This window comes from Camelus bactrianus, chromosome 6 (assembly GCF_048773025.1).
Source record: "Camelus bactrianus isolate YW-2024 breed Bactrian camel chromosome 6, ASM4877302v1, whole genome shotgun sequence".
Lineage (NCBI taxonomy): Eukaryota > Metazoa > Chordata > Mammalia > Artiodactyla > Camelidae > Camelus > Camelus bactrianus.
Genome location: NC_133544.1, coordinates 80,681,932 through 80,703,593, shown reverse-complemented (window position 1 = coordinate 80,703,593; position 21,662 = coordinate 80,681,932). Strand labels below are relative to the sequence as shown.

Below are 21,662 nucleotides of genomic sequence, written 5' to 3'. Positions count from 1 at the left end.
TTCCCTCCTTCCTTCCTTCTATCCTTCCACAAAGAATAAATTATTTGAAAGACGTGAAATTTAATGGATTCTGAACTTGTATCAGAGACAATTTAAAACACCTACAAATGTGCTGGACATGCTACATCCACGTGTCGTTTAATCTTTGCAGAGCTTTGTGAAGTAAGCGTTGTTATTCCCATTTTATTCATGAAGAAACTAAGGCCCAGAGAGGCTAAGTAATGTGCCCAAGGGGACACAGCTGAGTAAGAGTCAGAGCCTGGTCTTGAAGCAGAATGAATCTGGAGCCTCTAATGAGGGGAGCTGGGTAAAATTCACCTTTTAGACTAGCGATTTAGTGCCTGTTGTCATCACTAAACTGGCCAACAGGCAGTGGTTCTCTATTGGAATCACTGAGGGGAGATTTTAAAAATCCTGATGCTGGGGTCACTCATACCAATTACATCAGAATATCTGGAGGAAGGACTAAGTATCAGGGAATTTTTAACAATCCTGAGGTGATTCCAACGTGGGGCAAAGTTTGGGAACCACTTCCACCGGCACTGAGACCACCACACATTTGCTGGGCGCTGGGAATAAAATCAGGTGTTCCTCTGCTCTTAGACAAAAGCAGCTGGTTCGTATTTACATTTTCTTTTTTCGGGAGCTGTAAAGCATATCTATTATTTACACAGTGTGCACTGAAAGCCCATGAGAGTCCACTTTGGAAAGCTGGCCTATTTTTTTTTCAAATTTACTTCAGCTTCCTCTGGAAAAAAATAGCTCATGGCTGAGGTAATATGGCACAAGCCTTAAAACATATGCTACAGCAGATGGGAAGAGGGCCAGAGACAAGATGCAGCCCTGCTTCTTTGGCTGTTCTGGTTCTCAGCCCTGCAAGAGAAATGTCCTTTTTTATACATGAATTTGTCCTGATCCTGATATGCTACCTTGATCTGTACAAGCTCCCCCCCAACAAAAAAAAAAAGCCCTGTAGAAATGAATAGGGTTAAACTACTGAATATTAGATATATTAAAGGTACTAGATGTTCAAAAAGAGGGTTTATAAAAATTAAGTTTGATATAATGTTTAACATTATATCAAACTTAATTGATATAATGTATAGGAAGATTATCCAATGACAGGTTTAATAAAACAAACCAACTGATAACATACTGATACTGTATCATGGATGCCAAGGTGGGCCCTAGAGCCATTCAATTGAAGAATTTTTGCACAATGATGATATTTGACATGACTGTAAGATTCAGCAGGGGATACTGGGTTAAGCACTGGGTGGGAATCAAGATCCAGCTCTGTCACTCTTTGGCTATGAGATCTTGGGCGAGTCAGTTCATCCTCTGTGCCTTGGTTTACTTATTTGTAAATTAAGGAGTGAATTCTGAGAAGATCCATGGTTTCTACATATGGGAAGAAATTCTCCTTTGCTGTCCTAGAAAGTCCTGTGTGGGTGGTGGGTCTCTGGCCTGCCTTTGCTCCCGGCACACTTGCTGACTCACAGGGGAGTCAGGCCATTATTTTTGGACATTTCTAGTAGGATGCCCTAGGGCTTGAATAAAGACATGAATTTTCTCCTCTTATGTTGCTTTAAAAATAAAAGCATCCACATGAGTTAGTCAGTTTATAGTCAATGCGTTAATTAAATAAGCAGCTTTCTCTTTCCTGGCTTCTGGAAGAAGATATGGGAATGGTAGGATATTTATGGGAAAGATATCTTAGAGGTCACCTTTTTAAACTTAATTCCATTATCTAGCCATAAACTTGATAAATGATAGCATTAGAATGAGTTTATGGGCATTGTAATGCTTATCTCATCTCTTGGATTATTTAAAAAAAAGATTTTCCGTGACTCATGGAGCATAAACATCAAGCTGGCAAAAAACCCGCCACACTTAGATCATGGAATAAAGCTTTAAAGTTCTCTGGTCTCCAGCGAGCAATGTACTTGAAAAATTAAGCAACTTTATAGATACGATTGAAATTAGAATAAATTTGATTTCATTGGCATATCCCTATATTTAGGAGTGATTATCGAATCATTCAAATCATCACACCACTAGAAATCAGTATCTTAAAATATTATTCTTAGTGTCAGTCCCTGTCAAAAGCAAGAGTTTAAATAGTCTAAAATATTTTCAAAGGTGAACCTGCCACTTTTCATCAATGGTAATTAAATTGGATTTTTTAAAACATTAAACCTGAAATGAGATGCGTGTAAACTTGCTTTGTAAGTTGAGGAGCAACATAAATGTAGGATGTTGCTGTTGCCATTCCACACAGGCCCCAGCATACACCTGGCATGGTTAATTATTGCTTGCTGTGGTTAGGTGGGGCCATCACCTCGCGTAGCAAGACCAAAACAGACTCCCTGCAGATGTTCCTGCCAGTGTGTCCTGCTTATAATTGTTTCCTTAAGAGGCTTTAGCTGAGCCATTACCTCATCTTGCTCTGCTCTGTAATGTCCTCCAACTTTCTCTCTGAAGGAAGCTTGTTCTACGTGCTTCTGACTCATCAATAAAGGAGATATGTCTGTGGCTTGTGGTACTTGCCTACTTAGGAATGAAGAACTATTCTCAGGTCATTTTAAAGCTTGCTTAAGCTCTCAGAGGCAGGCACTGGGTCTTATATTTCTTCTGTAGCCTCGTGAGCACAGTGCCAGGCGTGTCATCGCCAGAAATGTTAATTTACTCCTGAATAAATCTCTCAGGAAACCCAGCCACCCCTGCCTTCATCCACGTGGAGGCTTTTATTTTTCTGCCTAGAGACAACAGCTGTTTTCTCACTCCGTTTCTATAACAGAGAAGCAGAATAGCCTTTGAGGAGAGTGCAAATAAAGCAACCATGAGTACAGAGATAAAGGTCACAGCATGTCCTTTTGGGGATCAACTGCATTTTTTCCAGGAAATGTTGGCCCTTGGCTTAAGCTCAGTTTGGTGTTCTCTAAACTGTACTAAAATCAATTTTCGTTATCCCAGAGTAAAGAGGATCAGGGGGAGCATGAATAAACTGAACTGCCAAGTGATGGAAGGAGGAAAACTAATTTAGCCCCAAGTCCCTACCCGTTTCCTAATGTTTCAGGAGAGCCATTACGAAGGTTAACACTAAATGGATGGAGTTTTACTCTTCTCTCTCCCCATTATTATCTAATGGAAATCCTAAAGAGAAATCCAACCTCATCATTACTCTCCAAACATTCACATCCTAAAGAGGAGGTAGTGGGCTACCACGAATCAACTCCTTCATATTCCTTTTTTAAAAAAATATATTTTCCTACAACAAGCAAAGAGACCTGCCAGCACCCACTCCTAGGAATATTTGCACAGCGATATAAGGTGTTGTCCTAAGCACTGGGCACACTGCCTCTGCGAGTCAGAGAACTCGGACGATGGCCTGCTGTGTTCTAGGGAGGGACAGTCATTACACATGGTTGCTCCCAGAGCTGATGATTCAGGCACACTGAGCTGTAGTCCTTTGTGCCGCCCAGTTCCTGACTCTCTGGCTTAGGCCGCAGGACCACTCTTATCCTGGTTAGCTACCTTTCAAAAGCTCACCAGTCATCTTCCACCTCATACGCATTAGGATGGCTATCATCCAAAAGAAGGGGGGAAAAAAGGAAATAAAAGTATCGATGAGGATGTGGAGAAATTGGGACTTTGCACACTGTTGATGGGAATGGAAAAGGGTGCAACCATCATGGAAAACAGTGGTTTCTCAAAAAATTAAAAATAGACTTACCATATGATTTAGCAATTCTACTTCAGGGAATATTCTCCTCACAATCGAATGCAGGGTCTTGGGATATTTATACACTCATGTTCAGAGCAGCATTATTTACAATAGCCAAAAGGTGGAAGCAACATGTGTCCATAGACAAATGGATAGATAAACAAAATGTATATATGTGTGTGTGTGCGTGTATATATATGCACACCATATACCACACACACACACACACACTGGAATGTTTCTCAGCCTTGAAAAGGAAAGAAATTCTGACACATGTTACAACATAGATAAAACTTGAGGACATTATTCTGTGAAATAAGCCAGTCACAAAAGGACAAATACTGCACGATCCACTTATATGAAGTAGCTAGAGTGGTCAAATCTGCAGAGACAGAAAGTAGGATGCTGGTTGCCAGGGGTGGGTGGAGGGAGAGGGAATGAGGAGTTACTATTTAATGAGTACAGAGTTTTAATTTTGCAAGATGAAAAGAGTCCTGGAAATGGACAGTGGTGATGGTACCACAATGATCTGAACGTGCTTAATGCCACTGAACTTAAAAATGCTTAGGATGATATATTTTATGTTACGTATATTTTACTACAATTAAAAAAAAATACTAAAAAATTTTACTGCTCATCCAAAGTGGGCCTACGGTTGAGTAGAAGTATCAGCGCAGCATGACTGGTCAATAAACATGACACGTATATCACCAAGTCCCCCTGTCCATGCCCATGACAAACATTATTAATTAATCATTGCAACATTCTTTCCTCCTGAGTCCAGACGCAACCTCATAACGTTTTTCAACATAGGCAACTACCAAACAATTAGAGTTGATATGTCAGCTACATACATCATTGTAGGAGAAAATTGTGATGGTCTATTAAATCCATGCTAGATGAAGGCTGCTGTAATCTAAAACTTCACACACAAGATGGTAAAACTCAACATGAACTTGATATATTAAGAAAAACAATGTCTTTTTCAGTCCTGTCTCAAAAAAGTCCCAGTAACTGAAATAGAAGCAGTACCTTTGACCAATATCACTGCTTATTTGAACCCATATAACCTAGGTTCAATTTTCTATATATTCTATGTAAAGGAACCAGAACTCTTTGAAGGAGAATTGATTTCAAGACATGGGACAGGAAAAATCAGATTGGGTCTAGAATATTGTTGCAAGAGAGCATAGATAGTTTAAAAACCACTGAGTACACTGCTAAAAGGATGAAGGAGAAACTTGGAGGTGGGGTTCCTACTGCCCAAGCTCTACCAGCTTAAGCAGGAAAATCATAATCATCAACAACTTACGTAAATGGAGAAAGTTAATATGAAGTGTTAACAAAGATAGGAGTAATATAAAAGAGAAACTGTACTTTTATTGCTGCTATTAAGTTACAAGGGTATAGCTAGTTTCTTTTCTACTTAATACACAGACACTGTTAAGCATGGGTCTGTTATCAAGTATGAACGTGAACCTGTTTTTGTCTGTATGAGCAGGAGAGACTGGGAACTTGCACGTGGGCCAAGCAGTCTCTTCAAAATTAAGAGCTATACCATGAGCATGATCAGCTTTTGCGGTCTCACTTCATATTACAGCAAAGACTAAGCAAACGCCGTCAGTTCATTGCCTCTGATGATTATAGATAATAAACAATGAAAAGGGAGCCCAGTGATGTGCTTCCAGATGATAAATTAGCTGAATGTCACACTCGCCACCCTCCCCTCGCAAGAGAGCAACGACCCACTCCCTGAGCAATCAGGGATGAAACTTTCATATCACCCTACTAATGAGACACAGATAAGACATAAGTAAGTTACCAATGATACCAAAGAGTTCAATACATCATAATGACAAAAAAAAAAAAAAGTAGTTTGAAGCCATCTGTTCACAACTTCTGGTAAAGACACTAAGTTTCCAAAAAAAGAGTATCTATCTGAGAGTGTTTTCCGTGGTGTAACTAGCACACTTTGTAATAAAAGGGGTTCTAACCACTGGACTATGCAACCAGATCCCACATCCTGACCTGAAATGGGAGGGTTAACAACTTTGAACTTGCAACGTCACGTGGTCTTTTTTTTTGAGGGTGTGTTAAAGTTTCTCAAAACCCCAGAAGATGTAAGTTTATATCACACAGACTTATTAGGGCTTCGTCAATGTGTAAGAATAAGTATTAAAAACAAGTTTTATAATTATTGGGCTAGTTTAGTGTGTGCTTTTATGCTTTTTAAGGTATCGAGGTTACTTATGGAAACTTGATATATTTGATTTATGATTTTTAATCAAGTCCCTGAAAGGATTTGCCAGATTGCAATCACTATAAATGATTAAGAAAATTTGTCTTGTTAAAGCCATAAATTTTGATGACTTTGTTGAATAAGTAGTACATGAATATTTAAAGCAGTGTTATGTTTAAAGAAATATTGCTCAATAAATTCCTAAGATCATAAATTGGACATTGAACAATGCACAAATGGTCATGAGTATTTCTCCCAAGCACAAAGGCCCATTGGATATTAAAGACCATCAAAAGATGAAACCAATTTGCCATGCCAGGAGCCTCAAGACCAGTAAAAAAAGATTGCTATTCAAATAAAGTTACCATGTGCTAAATCTCTTCTATGGAGACGGTTTTAATTTCTCAGATTTGGTAGGGCTTGCCTTTTGGATGACACTTCAAAGTGAAAGTTTTTGCTTCTCTAATTTCATCGTCAGCCTAGAGCTGTCAACTCCATACCTTTTGGCTCATCTGTCTTTCCTCTTGGGTTGGCATTTTCATCTTTTGTGGAGTCCTTCAAGGTTCCATATTCCTTTTCCATTTTAGCTGCTTCTTCCTTGGTACTGTCTGTTTCTTCATGACTCTTCTCTGATGGCACTGTAATCAGATTGTACACTGTTATAACACCATTTCCTATGAATTAATTCCTAGTGTGGAAATGAATTTTATTGAAAAGATACAGCTTGAGGTCAGACCATTCTTTGAGTTGAAAGGGATCTATCTTGGCAATTATCTATCTAGTCCAACTCCTTACCCCCATTTCACAGAAGAGGAAACTGAGGCCCAGAGAAGGGAGAGATGTGCTGAAGGTCACCCACTGAGTTAGCAGAAGAGCTTGGCCAACTCCCCATCTGGATTCTGGTTGTGGTTTTTCTGTTTTGCCATCCTGTGTTATTAGAGTATAGATTATTTTCCTTATTTTAATTGATGTAGGCATTCAGGTGAGATGTATCAGGTCCCAAAGCAAATTTGAATCTTGATTCCAATTGAAAATAACTGTAGTTGCCCAATCTCTCCTTGACATTGTGTTTTTGAAGAACAGTCTGTCACTCAGAGTAGCACCTAAGGATTTGGGGCTATGGTCAGACTTTCCTCCTGCCTCTTCCTTCATACTCCTTTACCCTTGGCTACCCTACTGGAAAGAAGGGAACTGGCCCCTTGCTATCAAGAGGGATAACCCCTTACTTACTTCTCACTTAAAAATAACTGTATATCCTTCTAGAAATCCTGTACTGAATTAAAGAATCATAAACCTTGAAGTAGGTAACTCCTTGAAAACAACTGTAATGCATCTTTGTCAATAAAATAGGAAATCTTAAGCCATCTAACTAAGTTTTTTTTAGTAAAATGTTTATTATTATATAAAAAAGTTTATTACTGTAAAAAATAAGAAAAAAGAAACCAGTTATTGTCTCATTTCATAAAACATCCCCTGCTGGTGTTGTAGTTCATAGATTTTTTTTGATGCATATTTTTTCATTGTTGTGGTACAATTTTGTTCCTTGCTTTTGTCATTAACATCACTATGAAAGGATATTTCCAGGTTATTAAAAACAGCTTGAAAACATCATTTTAAAGGGCTGTATATTCTGTCAAATATATGTACATAATTTCTGTGATAGGGACACAGAATTAAAGTATAAGAATTTGCAGTCTGTTCCCTTTTGGCACCTCCCTCATCCCTGAAAGATTCCTTTGCACAGCTCTGCTCTGTCACATTCGCCATGCTAAGCAGGGTGATGGGTGAGACGCAGAAGTGAGGAGACTGAGAGAAGAGGGTAAATCAGACCACACAGGGCACAGACTGTCCCAGAGGAGCCAGAAGAGCTGGAGGGGAGAGTTAGTGAGGGGGCAGCAGAGAGGGGGACAGAGGGACAGTGGTCTGAACAGTGATGATCTAGGATGAGAAAAAGACACCTAAAGGAGAATTTTAGGAAGGTCTGCTCAATTTGTGATCTAGCTCTCATCTTTCCCTACTAGCCACCACCTAAAAATCTTCAGTAAAGACCTAATTTCTTTTCAGTGCTTCTTGGGATCAGATTTCTGTGCTGAGACTGGCCACAAAAAAGAGTTCTGTGCTGAGACTGGTCAAGGTTAGAGCTACTTAATCCTATTGGTTGGATTTCAGATCTTTAAACTTTAAAAATATATGATTTTTTAATCAGTGTTTATTGAAGTTCAATATTTACCACTCAGAAGAGTTATTTTGCTAAAAGCTGGGGAAAAAATAGTAAAATAAATCATACCTGGGAAAAGCTTGCTTTTATTGTCAGTAACATTTTTTTCTAGCTTATTCTTGGTCTGAAGAGCAATTGTTTCATCCAAGTTTTCTGGAACAGAGAAGAGAAGAAATAGTATTTAATGTCCTGAAAAACGCTTTCAAAGTTTTGCTAAAAATGTTTAAATCTCACCAGAAATATCACAATAGCAATTCCACAGTATTAACATAGCTAGTAAGATGCTTTGACATGGATTTTATTTCTAGGAATCACAGACTCTTAGGAAGGGAGGGTATGCAAATTGAGATCCTCAAGTTTAACTTCCTGCTCAGTCAGCTGCAGAAGTCCCTCCCACATTTCCCAGACGGCTGCCAGAACACATCCAGGGTTGGGGCCTATGATGGACACCTGTGCTTTTGGCCTACTCAGCATCCTCTAGTAATGACACCTTGATTTTCCCTTGGAGAACCCAGACCTCTCTCACTCTCAGCATATTTGGCTCTAGTGGTGGCAGAAAAAAACCCAAGCCTTTCTCCACCCTGCAGGCTGTAGTGATTGGTCCAAGGAGAAGCACATGACACAAGCCAGGCCATTGAGGTTCAATGGTTGGAGAAAGAGGCTCTCTTTCCACTAGGATTGCTCTGCTGTGAGAATGTGAGACGGGGGCGGTGCTGGCCACCTTGTTTTCATAAGGGAGCTGCTTATCTAGAATACAGATAACATACAGGACGTCAGTGAGATGGGGAGGGACAGACTCCCCACACTACTGGTGGGCTTCCCGAACCTGAAGCCAAAACTACCCCTACTCCTGGACTTTTCAGTTACATGAGGAAATAAATTATTTTTTCGTTTAAGCCAAAGAGTTGGATTTCTGCCATTCAGGGCTCTCACTAATTCATGAGGCAGCCAGTTCTATTGTTAGTCTTAAACGTTTTTTCATTGAGATAGAACGTTGTGTAAGTTTAAGGGGTACAAAGTTGTTAATTTGATACACTTACATTCTGCAAAATGATTACACGGTAGGGTTATCTGACACCTCCATCATGTTAGATGTCTTAAGGATGACAGTTTCCCTACTCATATTAAGCTGAAATCTGTAGCCTTGTCTTTGCCCTAATTCTGTTCTGTTCTTTGGAATAACACCATATAGGTGTTGCCAGACAGGAATCTACACTATGACCACCTCAAGGTTGCCAGTGAATTAGAATCCACACCCTTTGTGTTCAGTTTTTCAACCAGTTGCATATCCATCTCACTAATAAGACAGGGCTTTTTTGCTATTGGCAAACAAGCATTTCTTTGTAAATAGTCTATAAAGATTTCATAAGTACCTTGTATTATTCCTCCCTAAGAAAACTCTTCCTTCTGCCCTCCCCCATCCCTCTTTTGAGAGGAATATCAGCATATTCCACTGTGTGACACAGCCTGCTTTCTTCTTTGAAATAGCAACCATAGCGGGCAAACTTTGTAGTCACCATACACCGCTGGAGCAAGAACAGAACAGGCGGTCACTGGTCATTGTTACTTGCTGAGACTGACGGAGAGGAGGCGAGTTAATCCTCTCTCTTCTACACAGGCTGTTACTGAGCCCTCAGGGTTTGAGGGTGGACCTCCATGGCAGTGGAAATCAAAATCCAATGGGCTTATACAGAAAAACTCTTTATGTACAACTCTTTCTAATTGTAAAAGTTACATAAATAAAAGTTACAGATATATGAGAAAGTGAACAGAAAATTATGAAGAAAAAATAACACTTATTATGCCCAGATACTGTTTTGGTATATTTCTTTCCAATTTTATTTCTATATGTATATCCATTTTTTAACACCCAAATTAAGGTCATATTCTAAATGGCTTTAAGCATTCAACAGTGTATCATGAACATTTCCCCATGTCATTAGTCTTTGTAAATAATATTTATTGATAAACATGATTATTAAAAACACAAACATTAAAAAATAAAATTTAGCCTATCATAAGAAGAAATAATTTAGATAGTCTTCTCTTATGGGGTAGCTAGGTTATTTCCACTGTTTTTTCCTATACACCAGTGCTGTCCAGTAGAACTTTCTGCAATGATGGAAATACTCATTTCTGTGCTGTTCAGTATGGTAGCCACCAGCTACTTGTGACAATTGAACACCTGAAATGTGCTTAGAGCAACTAAGAAACTAGATTTTTCATTTTGCTTAATTTTTATTACTTTTAATTTAAATAGCAACCTGTGACTACGATTGTGGACAGCACACATGTAAATAGTAGTGGAGATACCTGGCTAGCATGCAAGCCTTTGTGGCATCTCTAATTTATTTCCATAGGGTAAGTGTGGAATTTCTGAGTCAACAGGTTATTGATATGAAACAATGATTGATTTGAAACAATGTCTTTGATCTATTATTAGGTGAGTGAAATAGGCCACAAAGCTTGGTGTGTAACTTGAGCCCAAGTTTGATAAATAAACTAAAAGAAAAAAAAATGATATAGATACGTATGTGTATGTGTGAACACACAGAGAAAAAACATCTGGAAAGATATAAATCAGAATGTTACCTGGGTATTAGTTTTAGGAGTAGCTTTTCACTGTCTTTTTATTATCTTTCTGCATTGACTGATTTTTTAAAATGTTCTTTTATAACCAATTTTTTAAAAAGTAAAAAATTATTTTTCATGTAGGAAAAAATGAAGTTCATATAGAATAATTCTAGATTACTCTGTCCTGTGAGATTTTTCTCTTCCGTTTAATTCTCCCTTCCCTGGTCAGTGACCAGAGTAAGGGGCCATGAGTTCATCTTGCCTGAAGGATATCTGAGATGAATGGTATGTGTTGATTAACTAAACCAAGCAGGAAAGCAAAAGGCTTTTCTTCTTCTTCGAACAACATGCAGAATCAAAGATTATTTAAGCTTATCTATAAAGTTCAAAGAATTAAGTGTCAACAAACTTTTGCTATAAAGGGCCAGATAGTAAATATTTTTGGTTTTGTGGGCCATATGGTCTCTGTTGCAACTACAGAACTTGGTCATCATAGCAAAAAAGCAGCCATAGACAGCACTAAAACAAAGAAGCATGGATATGTGCCAATAAAACTTTACTTATGGGGGGGAGGACAGGTATAGGTCAGTGGTAGGATGCCTGCTTAGCACGTGTGAGGTCCTGGGTTGAATCCCCAGTACCTCTGTTAAAAAATAAATTAATAAACCTAATTACCTGCCCCCTTAAAATTTTTTTTAATTAAAAAAAATTAAAGAAAAACTTTATTTATAGACACTGAAATTTGAATTTTATAGTGTTTTCTCATGTCACAAAATACTATTCTTCTGATCTTTTTCCCAACCATTTAAAGATGTAAAAGCTATTCTTCGCTTGTGTGTTGTACAAAAATAGGTGGTGGGCCAGATCTGGCCCACAGACAGTAGTTTACCAGCCCCTGTTGCAGAGAACAGGGTCCTGTATTCTACAGATACAGAAACTGAGGCCTAGAAAGGAGAGTGTCTTCCCCAGCATCACAGACCTGGTCTGAGGCAGAGCTGGGACCAGGGGGCAGAACTTCTGATGCCCAGTCCAGTGCTCCCTCCTCACCACACACAGATCTCACTGGTTAAAACCTTTTATTCCCCACCATGCAAACACAATTGAAGAAAAAAAAACATCAAATTTTAATAAAATTGTCTTCAAGGAGATTATTAGAAAATGTTAGTAAGACAAAAATATAACAAAAGCAAAATGTTTGTATTTGAACTGGATCTATAAAGAGCTGTAAATGTCTGGTGAATTTTACCCGTGTCCATTATCAAGATGGCCAGTTCTGGTTACGAAAGAGATTCAGGCTATTTTGGCATAAATGATCAAATTAGTAAAATATTTATTGCCCAATCTCTAATCCATTTTGGACAATGAAAACTAACCACAGTGAAAACAAGAGATAGGACTCTCACCAAGGTAGGAAACACCTTCTTCTGGAGAGATTGTGCCATACTTTACCATCATCTTCACAAAGTCAATCAACGTTTTCATGATAGTAATCAGGGTTTCTTTCTCTTTTGCCTCTTTTTCTGTATAAAAAGACAAGATAATTTTTTAAAACTAGTGCAGTATAGCTTCCTCTTTCAGTGACAATTTATGAAGTACAGCATCTTATTGAAATATTTCTCCCTACATATGTGGCTAAAACCACATATATTTAATTTACAAAAAGCCTAAGGCTTGATTGGGAATTCAGGACAATGTACAGATGTACTGCACTTTTTCAGATATGGGTAATGACAATTTCTCCAAAAGGGTTTACTTTAAAATATTTTTTGATAGATTAGATGATAGAGACAGTTTGCAGACTGAGATAATATGAACTCAAAAGAAAGTTAGCAGATTGGTAACTCAATAACTTTTCTCTACTCAGGTCATATATTTCTGAGGACAAGAATGACCTGTTTTTGTTAGTCAAGCTAAATATTTGAAATAATAACACACATGTATCTTTCTTCTTTAAATGTAAGGTTGATTTTTTTTAATAGTAGTATATTGCTTTCTACACTTTATTTCATTTGAAAGAACATAAGCATATTGCAAAAATATTCCAATGGTACAGAAGTAAATAGTGAAAGTAATGTTCTCTTCCCTCCCCCCAACCCCCTACTTCCTACAAGCAACCATCATTAACAGTTTCTTGGGAACTCTTCATATTTGACATACTGTTCTGTATCTCGATAGAACAAGATGGCCAATGATTCCATAGTAGTTCAGTAGCTGTATTAAGTCTAAAATCAGAAAAAAAATCTATTTCCATTTTTGAAGACAAAAATTTAGTTGTTAGAGGCCAGCTTCCCTATTCTTCTAGCTGCTATGAAGAATTTTCTCTAAATACTTCTAGTCTTCCCCTCCATCTTTTCATCCTCCCCACAGATAAGATTGATGAGCTACAGCCCCTGGTCTGCATTTCTTGACTAATGGGGATTTGGAATCTTCCTTCTTTCTGCTCCCCTGAAACAGTGGAAGGAAGGCAGGGACCTGAAAAAGTGCCTACTCTGCGGACTCAAACTATCCCAGGACTGGCTTTTCAAAAAGCTACACTGAGGGGTCGGGAGTAGGTACGCCCACTGCTGGCTCTCACACTAAGATACATTCTACAACCTGGTCTGTATCAGTATCGAAGATATTTTATTTCTTAACCTGCTTTATTATTTCTCAATTGGTTCAGACCTTGTGTGAAAAAGATGGGTACTTTCAAAGACCTCAGTCTAAGTACTTAAATTAAAAGCCTATAAAAATAAAGGCAATAAGGAATGGGGTCAAGAAGACTGACAGATGAAAATACATAGAGAATATTCCATACAGTAGAACCTTAAACATACCGTAAAAGTCACAAGATTGGGGAGAGGAAGGTGAGAGAAGGGATGGGGAGAGAAATCCTGGAAAAGGGCAGGTAAATAATACCTTGAGCAATCACATTATTTGCTCAAGGTCACAGCCATATAAAAATTTGGTCTCGTGCTGATGTACTTTACTAACAAGAAGTGACTCACCAGGACAACAGAGGTTCTGAGCTGGGTGTCTGCCAACCAGTGGGGCAAAATGGATCAGAATGGACCCTCGAGATGTATAAGCCCTACAGACACTAGCAGAGGGGCTGGTGCCATTCGGTCAATGTCTGGGATTGAAGGACAAAAGGATGTTCTCCAGAAAGGAAAGCTCACTCTAAGGTCACGTCTTGGGGAAATATGTTAGAATTATAGAAATCTTTATTACAAATGTTCAATCTGGGGATGAATCTTTAAACAGGAAAGAAAAGCCATAAGGCAGTGAGGGCATCTGTCTGAACAACAACAACAGAAAGTTTGCAGATTATTATCCTGCTTGCAGAAATAAATATGAACTTAAATCTTCAGTCAACTCATTTTGGTGCACATATAAAAGAAAAGAGAGAAACACATTAAGGACTTTTTTTAAAAAGCAGATCGTTTCCCAAGTGTTTTGGGCTCTTGGACTTCATTGGTCCAATGTCTTGTTCACTTCAACTCATTTGAAGACTGAAGTTGCACATGTCTAAAAAGCAAAATTCTGAATCACTTAGAAATAATAAATTATGTTCTACATACTGTTCCTACTAAGAGAAGAAGATAAAGCCTTAAAATAAAAAACGATTTGCAATAACAATTGAGGCTGAACTGGGTCAGGCCAAGGACTCTCTCTGACTCATCCCTTCATCAGCACAAGGTTCACTCCAATACCAGGAACACAGCACGTATTCAATAACTGTTTATTGAACAAATAAATGAACCCTCTGTTAACATGAAGATTAAATTATCCAGAAATTCCACCTTTCCTGATTATCCTTTCCTAAATATTTCCATGACTAGTACAATTCTTTTGGGAAAAAAATCAATGTGAACTATTTTCCCCAAAGCCATGATGTATGTCATTGAGGGTTGAATTTAGAAACTGAAAACAGGAAGAAAGAAAACACCACCCACATTTCCTGGAATTACCAGTTTCTGTTCCACATGGTCAGAAAACACAGTATTTACCTGAATCAATACTTTTCAGTAGTGCATAGAAGTTGGGGAAATACTGGAGTTCCTCAAAGTTGTCTTCACCGTAGGTTTTAGCTCTCCTTTCCAAGCCTTTTGTCAAGGTTAAGGTGTTGGATACTGTTTCATCATTTTCGCCATTAGTAAAACCATCTTGAATTGCTGCCATTGGAGTCTCCAGTGGGGAAAAAATAAATACAAAATAAACATTTTGTTAGAACAAATGACACTCCGGCTTAACTCGTTCCTTTGTGATGCCCTTGAATGTGAAGTACAAGAATACCTCCTTCTTGGCAAGCTCCTGCAGGATCAAACTCTTTTCTAGGCATGTGGGCATCTTGTCACATGGGTAGGTCATTGGGACTTAGAGACAGGTACTTTACCTGAAGACCCTGGGTCCTGCTCAGTAGAAAATAGATAGGGAATTTCTAGGTCCTGCTCTGATCAAATTCCCCTCCACCAATTTCTCATGAGAGTGTCTTTGTAAAACTGCCTTTCACCAAGGGGTGAGGTGGGGTCCTTTGAGTTTGTAGAATCTACCAAGACAGATTGTGCCAAGATACAGGAAAGCCTGTCACAATGTCTAACACGAGCAGAGCAGTCACACCTTGGGGGTTTCTGGGTGACATTTTGAAGGCTTTCTGGGAGGCTGCACAAGATTCTTTGTCCCAGACTTGATATGTGTCCAGTGTTCCTATCTTTTTTGTTTGTTTGGGAGGGTTTATTTTTGGAGAGGGGAGGTAATTAGGTTTGTTTGTATGTTTATTTAATGGAAGTACTGGGGATTGAATCGGGGACCTCGTGCATGCAGAGCACATACCCCACCACTGAACTATATCCTCCCCCTCCCAGTGTTCCCTATCTTAATGATCCGTTCTCCATTTATTGGACTAAACAGAAATGTAAGAGCCTTTTTTTGTCCCTTCCTCTTCATTTCCTCACATCCAACCATCAGTAGCCTTGTTGTCATACACTCTATATTTATCCCAATTGTGTACGTTTCTCTTTCTCCACTACCCTACTCTAGTCCAAGATACCTTCATTTCTTACTTTCTAACTGGTATACCACCCACCCTCCAGTTTATTCCCAACACTGAGTTTTCCATGTTATAGCCAGTTATATTTTTAAAAATATGATCATGTAATTCCTTTGCTTAAAATCCTTCAGTATTTTCCCACTGCTTTTATGATAAAGATCAGAATCTGTATCTGGCTGATATGGTGCTGCCTGGTCTGGTCTGGCCTGGGTCCCCTCCTCAGTCCCATCTCTCACTGCCGTCTCTGTGCAGCATCCACACTGCCCTTGTTTCAGTTACTTGGGTACATCCTTCCCTACATACTGCCTCTCATGTTCACAAGTTAACTCCTATTCAGCCTTCAGTTTTTGGCTCAAGTCACTTCCTCTAGGAAGCCTTCCCCGAGCCTAAGTCCAGGACAGGTTCCTTATTTATGTGGTTTCACAGAACCATGTTTCTTAGAGCACTTAATGCAGTTGCAACTAAAAAATATGACTATTTGAAGACCATCTGCCTCTTCCATTAGACCTTAAGCTTCATGAGAGAAGGAATTATATCTTTCTAAGTGAGCATTGTATCCCCGGTGCTTGGTACCTAGTTGGTTTCTCAACAAATATTTATTGAAAGAATATTTCATTTGCATTAATGCATTTAGGTAACTTGAGTGCACAGGTCAAGCATGGGGACATTTTATAGATGGGAAGTAAGGAGTACACAAGAGGAGTGAAGGATCATGAACGTTGCTATGTCAGTTTTAGTTCAGACTGGTAAGCTCGAGTGAAAGTCATGAGTTCTTTGATGAACTAGGAAGTTTTTTTTAGGGTAGGTGGATTTCAGAGCTGTTTTAAAAGATGGCAGCTGGTGGGGATTTGAAGTAGGTGAGCAAAGGAGAGCTTTTAGGCAATCTAGTAAAAAAAAAGAAGTCATACCAATTTCTGTTTTCTAGCCTCCTCTAAAAACAGGACCATAAATCTACATATTATTTTTCCTCGTATTTGGGATAGAATGTTGGAAAGGATGAGGAGCCATGGGATCCGGGTGCTCTAGTGGAGAAAACAAAAGAGGAGGATATCCTCTTATGTCCTCCTATGGTTAAGACCATCTGGAGTTGTAGAGAGAATGCAAGGAGGAGATAGAGATTTTAGTAGCTTGGCTGAGACCAAAGAAAAGATGAAGAGGCAAGGAGAAGGGCGAATGAATGACAAATCTTAAGTAAAGGATGGCAGTCAGGCTCTGAGCTAATGAGAAGGGGAAGGAGCAGGCGGAAGAGCACAGGATAGACAGAGAGGCAGCAGCAGGCAACTGACTCTGGGGAATATAAAAGCTGATGTGTTAAAGGATCAAACCAAGCCAAGTTTCTTTTTTGGGGTTTTGTGAGCAGATGCTGACATCCGCTGTGAACAGAAGTTGGATACCAAAAGAGCTGTGAAATACTTGATTCCAGAGCACTGGAATTATACAAATTGTTATGTGAAATAACCATTTCCTGTAATATTATGTGTTATTTTACTTTGGGGTATAAGGCCTAATCTTTACTATGTAATATAATAAAACATGAGTCTTTACATTATTTTCAAAGTAGAGTTCATTTATATCTTTTAACTTATTGGCATTTCATGAATATGTATTTTAAGTAGGTTAAAAACAACACATATCCCAAATCTTCTTTGGCACCAACTGAGGTATTAATTATATGCAGATTGCATTAATTATATACAAATACAAGTATACACGCACACACACATCCCTGCGCATGCATATACACACAAACATAACACATGCATATACATTCACATATACATACCACTTTCTCCGGTATTTTTCCAGCCTGACTCTCAGAGCTGCTTGTTGCTTTACTGGGTTCCTCTTCATAATTGTTGGCTTCCTGAGAGATCAATTTTTGTAAAACCTCTGCAACTTCATCTTCCAGTGTCTGTGCCTGGCTTTCTGTGATCTGTTATAAAGAGTCAAAATATATGGAGTGGTTATTTCCATTCTTGTGATTAAAAAAATCTAGATGAAACTCTTTAGTTGAACACATATTTTTAGAAGAGATGCTCTGGTCCTTCTTCTGAACAACCCGTGTTTATACCTCTACTACATGCCAGCTATCCAAGTGACTGCCCAGCACTCCAGGGAAGTGTCTTTGGCCCCACTCTGGAGGTGGTCAGTCCTGTCTGTTGGAACCCACAGAATACTCACTCTGAGAAACAAAAGTTGTTTCTCAACCCTTAGCTGCAGGTCATGCGCAGGTAACCTTTGAAACCTGCAAATTCTATGCCCTCCTAAAGCCTGCCAGGTCTGTCTTAAGGCCGGGGAGCTAAAGTGAGGCAGGGTCAGGTTGGATTGCTTAGAGTTTCCCAATCATTGCATGGTTTTGCCCATCTTATTTCCTTCTCCCCTCTCATGTTTCTTTTACTTAAATCCTAACCATTCTTCTAAGTTCACTTCAAACACCTCCTTCACTGAAGTTTTCCTTATTGTTCCACTGGATATAATCCGTCCTCCGGCATGCTGGACCACTCTGATAGTTCCCACGCAACTTGCATTATGAGCATGTGTATACCTGACTAGTGCCTCTGATAAACTATAAATTCTTAGAGGGAAAGAATGGTGCCTTACTTGTCCTCCAAACCTACGATGCTGAGTATAAAGTAGATGCATTATATAAACATTCAGCCATTTGAATGAAGTGGCTTGACTTCAGAGCATATTCCAAACTGTACTAAGAATTTGGTTTATTCACATGCATATGACTTACTAGGCCAAGATTCAGCAGTTTAGAAACGATCTTGTCAAATACTCCTCTGTCATTTTCTTCATAAATCCTTGTAGCAATTTTCTGGACAATGTCCTCAGCAGTTAAAGGAGTTCCATCTAGTTGATGAAGGCCGTCTGGATCATCTAGACAGAGCAATCACAATTTCACATCATGGTGATCACAGACATATTCCTTAGATATTAGATTTATGATCTATAGCTTGTTCTTACACACTCAGATATGTTTGGAATATATTTGAGGTGGTGCTTGGTCCACATAAACTCTCAGTTTGAAATAGAATTTGACTTCAAGTTAAGAACCTAGGATGATGATGGAAATTCTGAAAGCCTCTTATGTGATTATAAGAGAAAAATCTGAAGCCAACACAAAAGACCTCTCCATTTTTAGCACTAATACAAACAATATTATAGTTTTAATTTTTATAATATGCCACATTTAGATAGTATGCCATACTGTTCAAAGCACCCTTCTGCATAATATATAATTTGATATTCCATTTCCATCCAAGTTGTAGATTGATATTATCTGTGCATGTACTCCCTTTTTAGGCAAATTCCTGGGCTGAGGGTGGGAAAACCTGCCTCACACTCAGAATCAGAGAGTATGTACTGAAGACTTTATGACTTCCCTGGAATAAATGTTTACTTGTAAATGAACATGTTTCAGAGCGTATTTGTGTAAGGCAGCTTAATATGACAAGCCTCTTTCTCCAGAGAATAAGAAACTTGTTTTATGTGCCTGGAATTAAAACTTTGAAAATGTGATAACAGATTTGCACAAAGCAATATGTAAATGTATGCAAATCTCTGCAGAGAAGCTGGCAGATATGTCTCCTGGTCTCCTCTTCTTTCCTGGGAATACATTTGGCAGCCCTACTTCAGACTAAAGCAAAGACCCATCCTGAGGAAAGGAAGCATTGCACCATGTCCATAGAGCACTTCCAGGAATCAATTGGTCTTTTTCCAATCTATACCCCATGGAACAGTATATTCATAGGTGCAAGTTTACAAGGCACTTAACTCCCCCTGTCACCTCTCGGCAGCTTGGAAAGATCAGAAATTTAGCTCCAGTGATCCCTCTTGTTATCTATGTATCCTTGGACCACTGTAACAGCAGGTAATAAGAGTATTTCACGGGATCAGATAAAATAAGATGTAAAAGCACCTTTTGAATTGCAAAGTATTATATGAAAGTTAATGTAGCTTTATTATTATGGACAGTGGATTTCTTTATTTCCTGAAATAAAGGAACTGTAGTTACCTTCTGGAGAAAATAGACATTGACTCCCTAGCCCAATTCTGCCCGAGTAATTCTGACCATACTCACTCAAAGAAAGAACAACCTAGTCCATATTTCTATTCTGATTCTGTCCTTTTCTTCTATGGCTCCTGGGGATTCATTGCCTTTTCCCAGACTCTATGAAGATGGAAGTATATGCAGCCTCAGGCAGAATATCGCCTTCTTGTTGTTTGGAAAGAAGCTTAGGAAAATGAGTAGGGAGATTATACACAGAAGGCTGGACGTTCTTTGATATTGTATTATTGCTGAGCTGTTGGCCAACCCATGAGCTGTGAGCCTTTTGAGTCCTGCGTATCAGAAGGACTAATTAGCAGAACAGTCTCCTAGAAAAACCCAGTGAAGTCACTTCCCCTCCTGGCTGACTGAAAACTGGGTCCATCATCCATTTTGTCAGCAGCAGAGACTCACTACCCTTTAGGTCTGATTTCTCCATTTGCAGGCTGCGAATCAGACTCTTGGGAATACATGGAGTAGAAATTGCCCGGGTCTGTGTAGAGGTGGAAGAATTTATTTCCCTGCCCACTTATCCCTGAGGATCTGAAAAAGGAAGAACAGTGTTTGATGACTGAGGCTGGAAAATAACTGAGATGACTGTTTTTCAGTTGAACATGAGCAACATCCTGAAGAAATGGCCCCTTTCCTCTGCTGCACTGCTGTATTCTCTTGAGCCAGGAACTTAAGCCTCCCCTGGCAGAGCTTTGCTCAATGGGGTTAATAGTTGAGCACTTGAATATACACACTAATATATATAAAAGATAACCCACAAGGACCTACTGTATAACACAGGGAACTATACTTAATGTCTTGTAATAATCCATAATGGAAAAGAATCTGAAAAAGAATATATATTATACATTTATGTAACAAATCCCTTTGCTGTACACCTGAAACTAACACAACATTGTAAATCAACTATACTTTGATTTAAAAAAAATGAAAAGGGTACATAGCTAGAGACATAGAGATAATAAAAAATAAGAAAATTGTATTAATAAAAAAATAGTTGAACACATGGCACTACTCCTTACCTTCTCGGGATTTCCCCTGTTCCTCTAAAAGGGACGGAGTTACTCAGAATGACTTCTCTACTGATCCTATTTCACCCTCCCACATAGACCTCAGAAGGAAGCCAAGCATGAGTTCAACATTTATAACTTTTTCAAGCAGCTATAACATTCTAAGTGGATGTAAAAGGGCCCTCTTCTACTTATGTTTTGTTCCAGTTATGTTTTGAATCTCCAGCATCTAATACAGTAATCATTTACTTGTTCAACACATTTTTATTAAAATCATAATATGGACCAGAACTGGAAACAGTGATAAATAGTTTAGGCATGGTCCTTAACCGCACATGGTCCCTAACCACACAAAGCTTACTGTCTAGCTCATAGTCTGATACATAGTAATTGCTCAATGAATATTTATTCAGTTAATGCACACAGAAGCCCCTAAGCAGTATTTCCTAAAAAAAACTTAGAAAAATCCTGAATGACACATACAGTAGAGAAGGAGAATTGATGAGCCCTATGGCACAAGCCCATTTAGAGGTTTACTAAAGGTGTAAAAGCCCCCCTGCAAAAGTTCAGCCCCTTCACCTCCCTTCTGGAATGTAAGTCCACATGCCTCTGAGGTGGTCCCAGGATTATCAGGGTATAAGAGGATTCACTCATATATCATTCTCTCCAAGAGTCTTTTCTATATACTCAGGTGGACTTAAAATGACTCCTAGGGTAAACCTAGACCACCAGGACTAGCACTTAGTAGTTCTGAACCTATCTGGGATGGTAATAAAATGTTGAACGATTTAAAAACAAA

At 38.8% G+C, this 21,662-nt stretch overlaps 1 protein-coding gene across 1 annotated transcript in view; it reads right to left on the bottom strand.

The window, feature by feature from the left end:
• Nucleotides 1-21,662, bottom strand: part of SCG3 (secretogranin III) — a 33,824-nt gene that overhangs the window by 8,712 nt on the left and 3,450 nt on the right. Inside the window, exons 5-10 of the mRNA XM_010969515.2 lie at nucleotides 18,528-18,670; nucleotides 17,571-17,720; nucleotides 14,748-14,925; nucleotides 12,162-12,278; nucleotides 8,254-8,337; nucleotides 6,467-6,604 (exon numbers count right to left, since the gene is read on the bottom strand). Of these exons, the coding sequence (XP_010967817.1) occupies nucleotides 6,467-6,604; nucleotides 8,254-8,337; nucleotides 12,162-12,278; nucleotides 14,748-14,925; nucleotides 17,571-17,720; nucleotides 18,528-18,670 (810 nt within the window). The remainder of the gene's footprint in view (nucleotides 1-6,466; nucleotides 6,605-8,253; nucleotides 8,338-12,161; nucleotides 12,279-14,747; nucleotides 14,926-17,570; nucleotides 17,721-18,527; nucleotides 18,671-21,662) is intronic.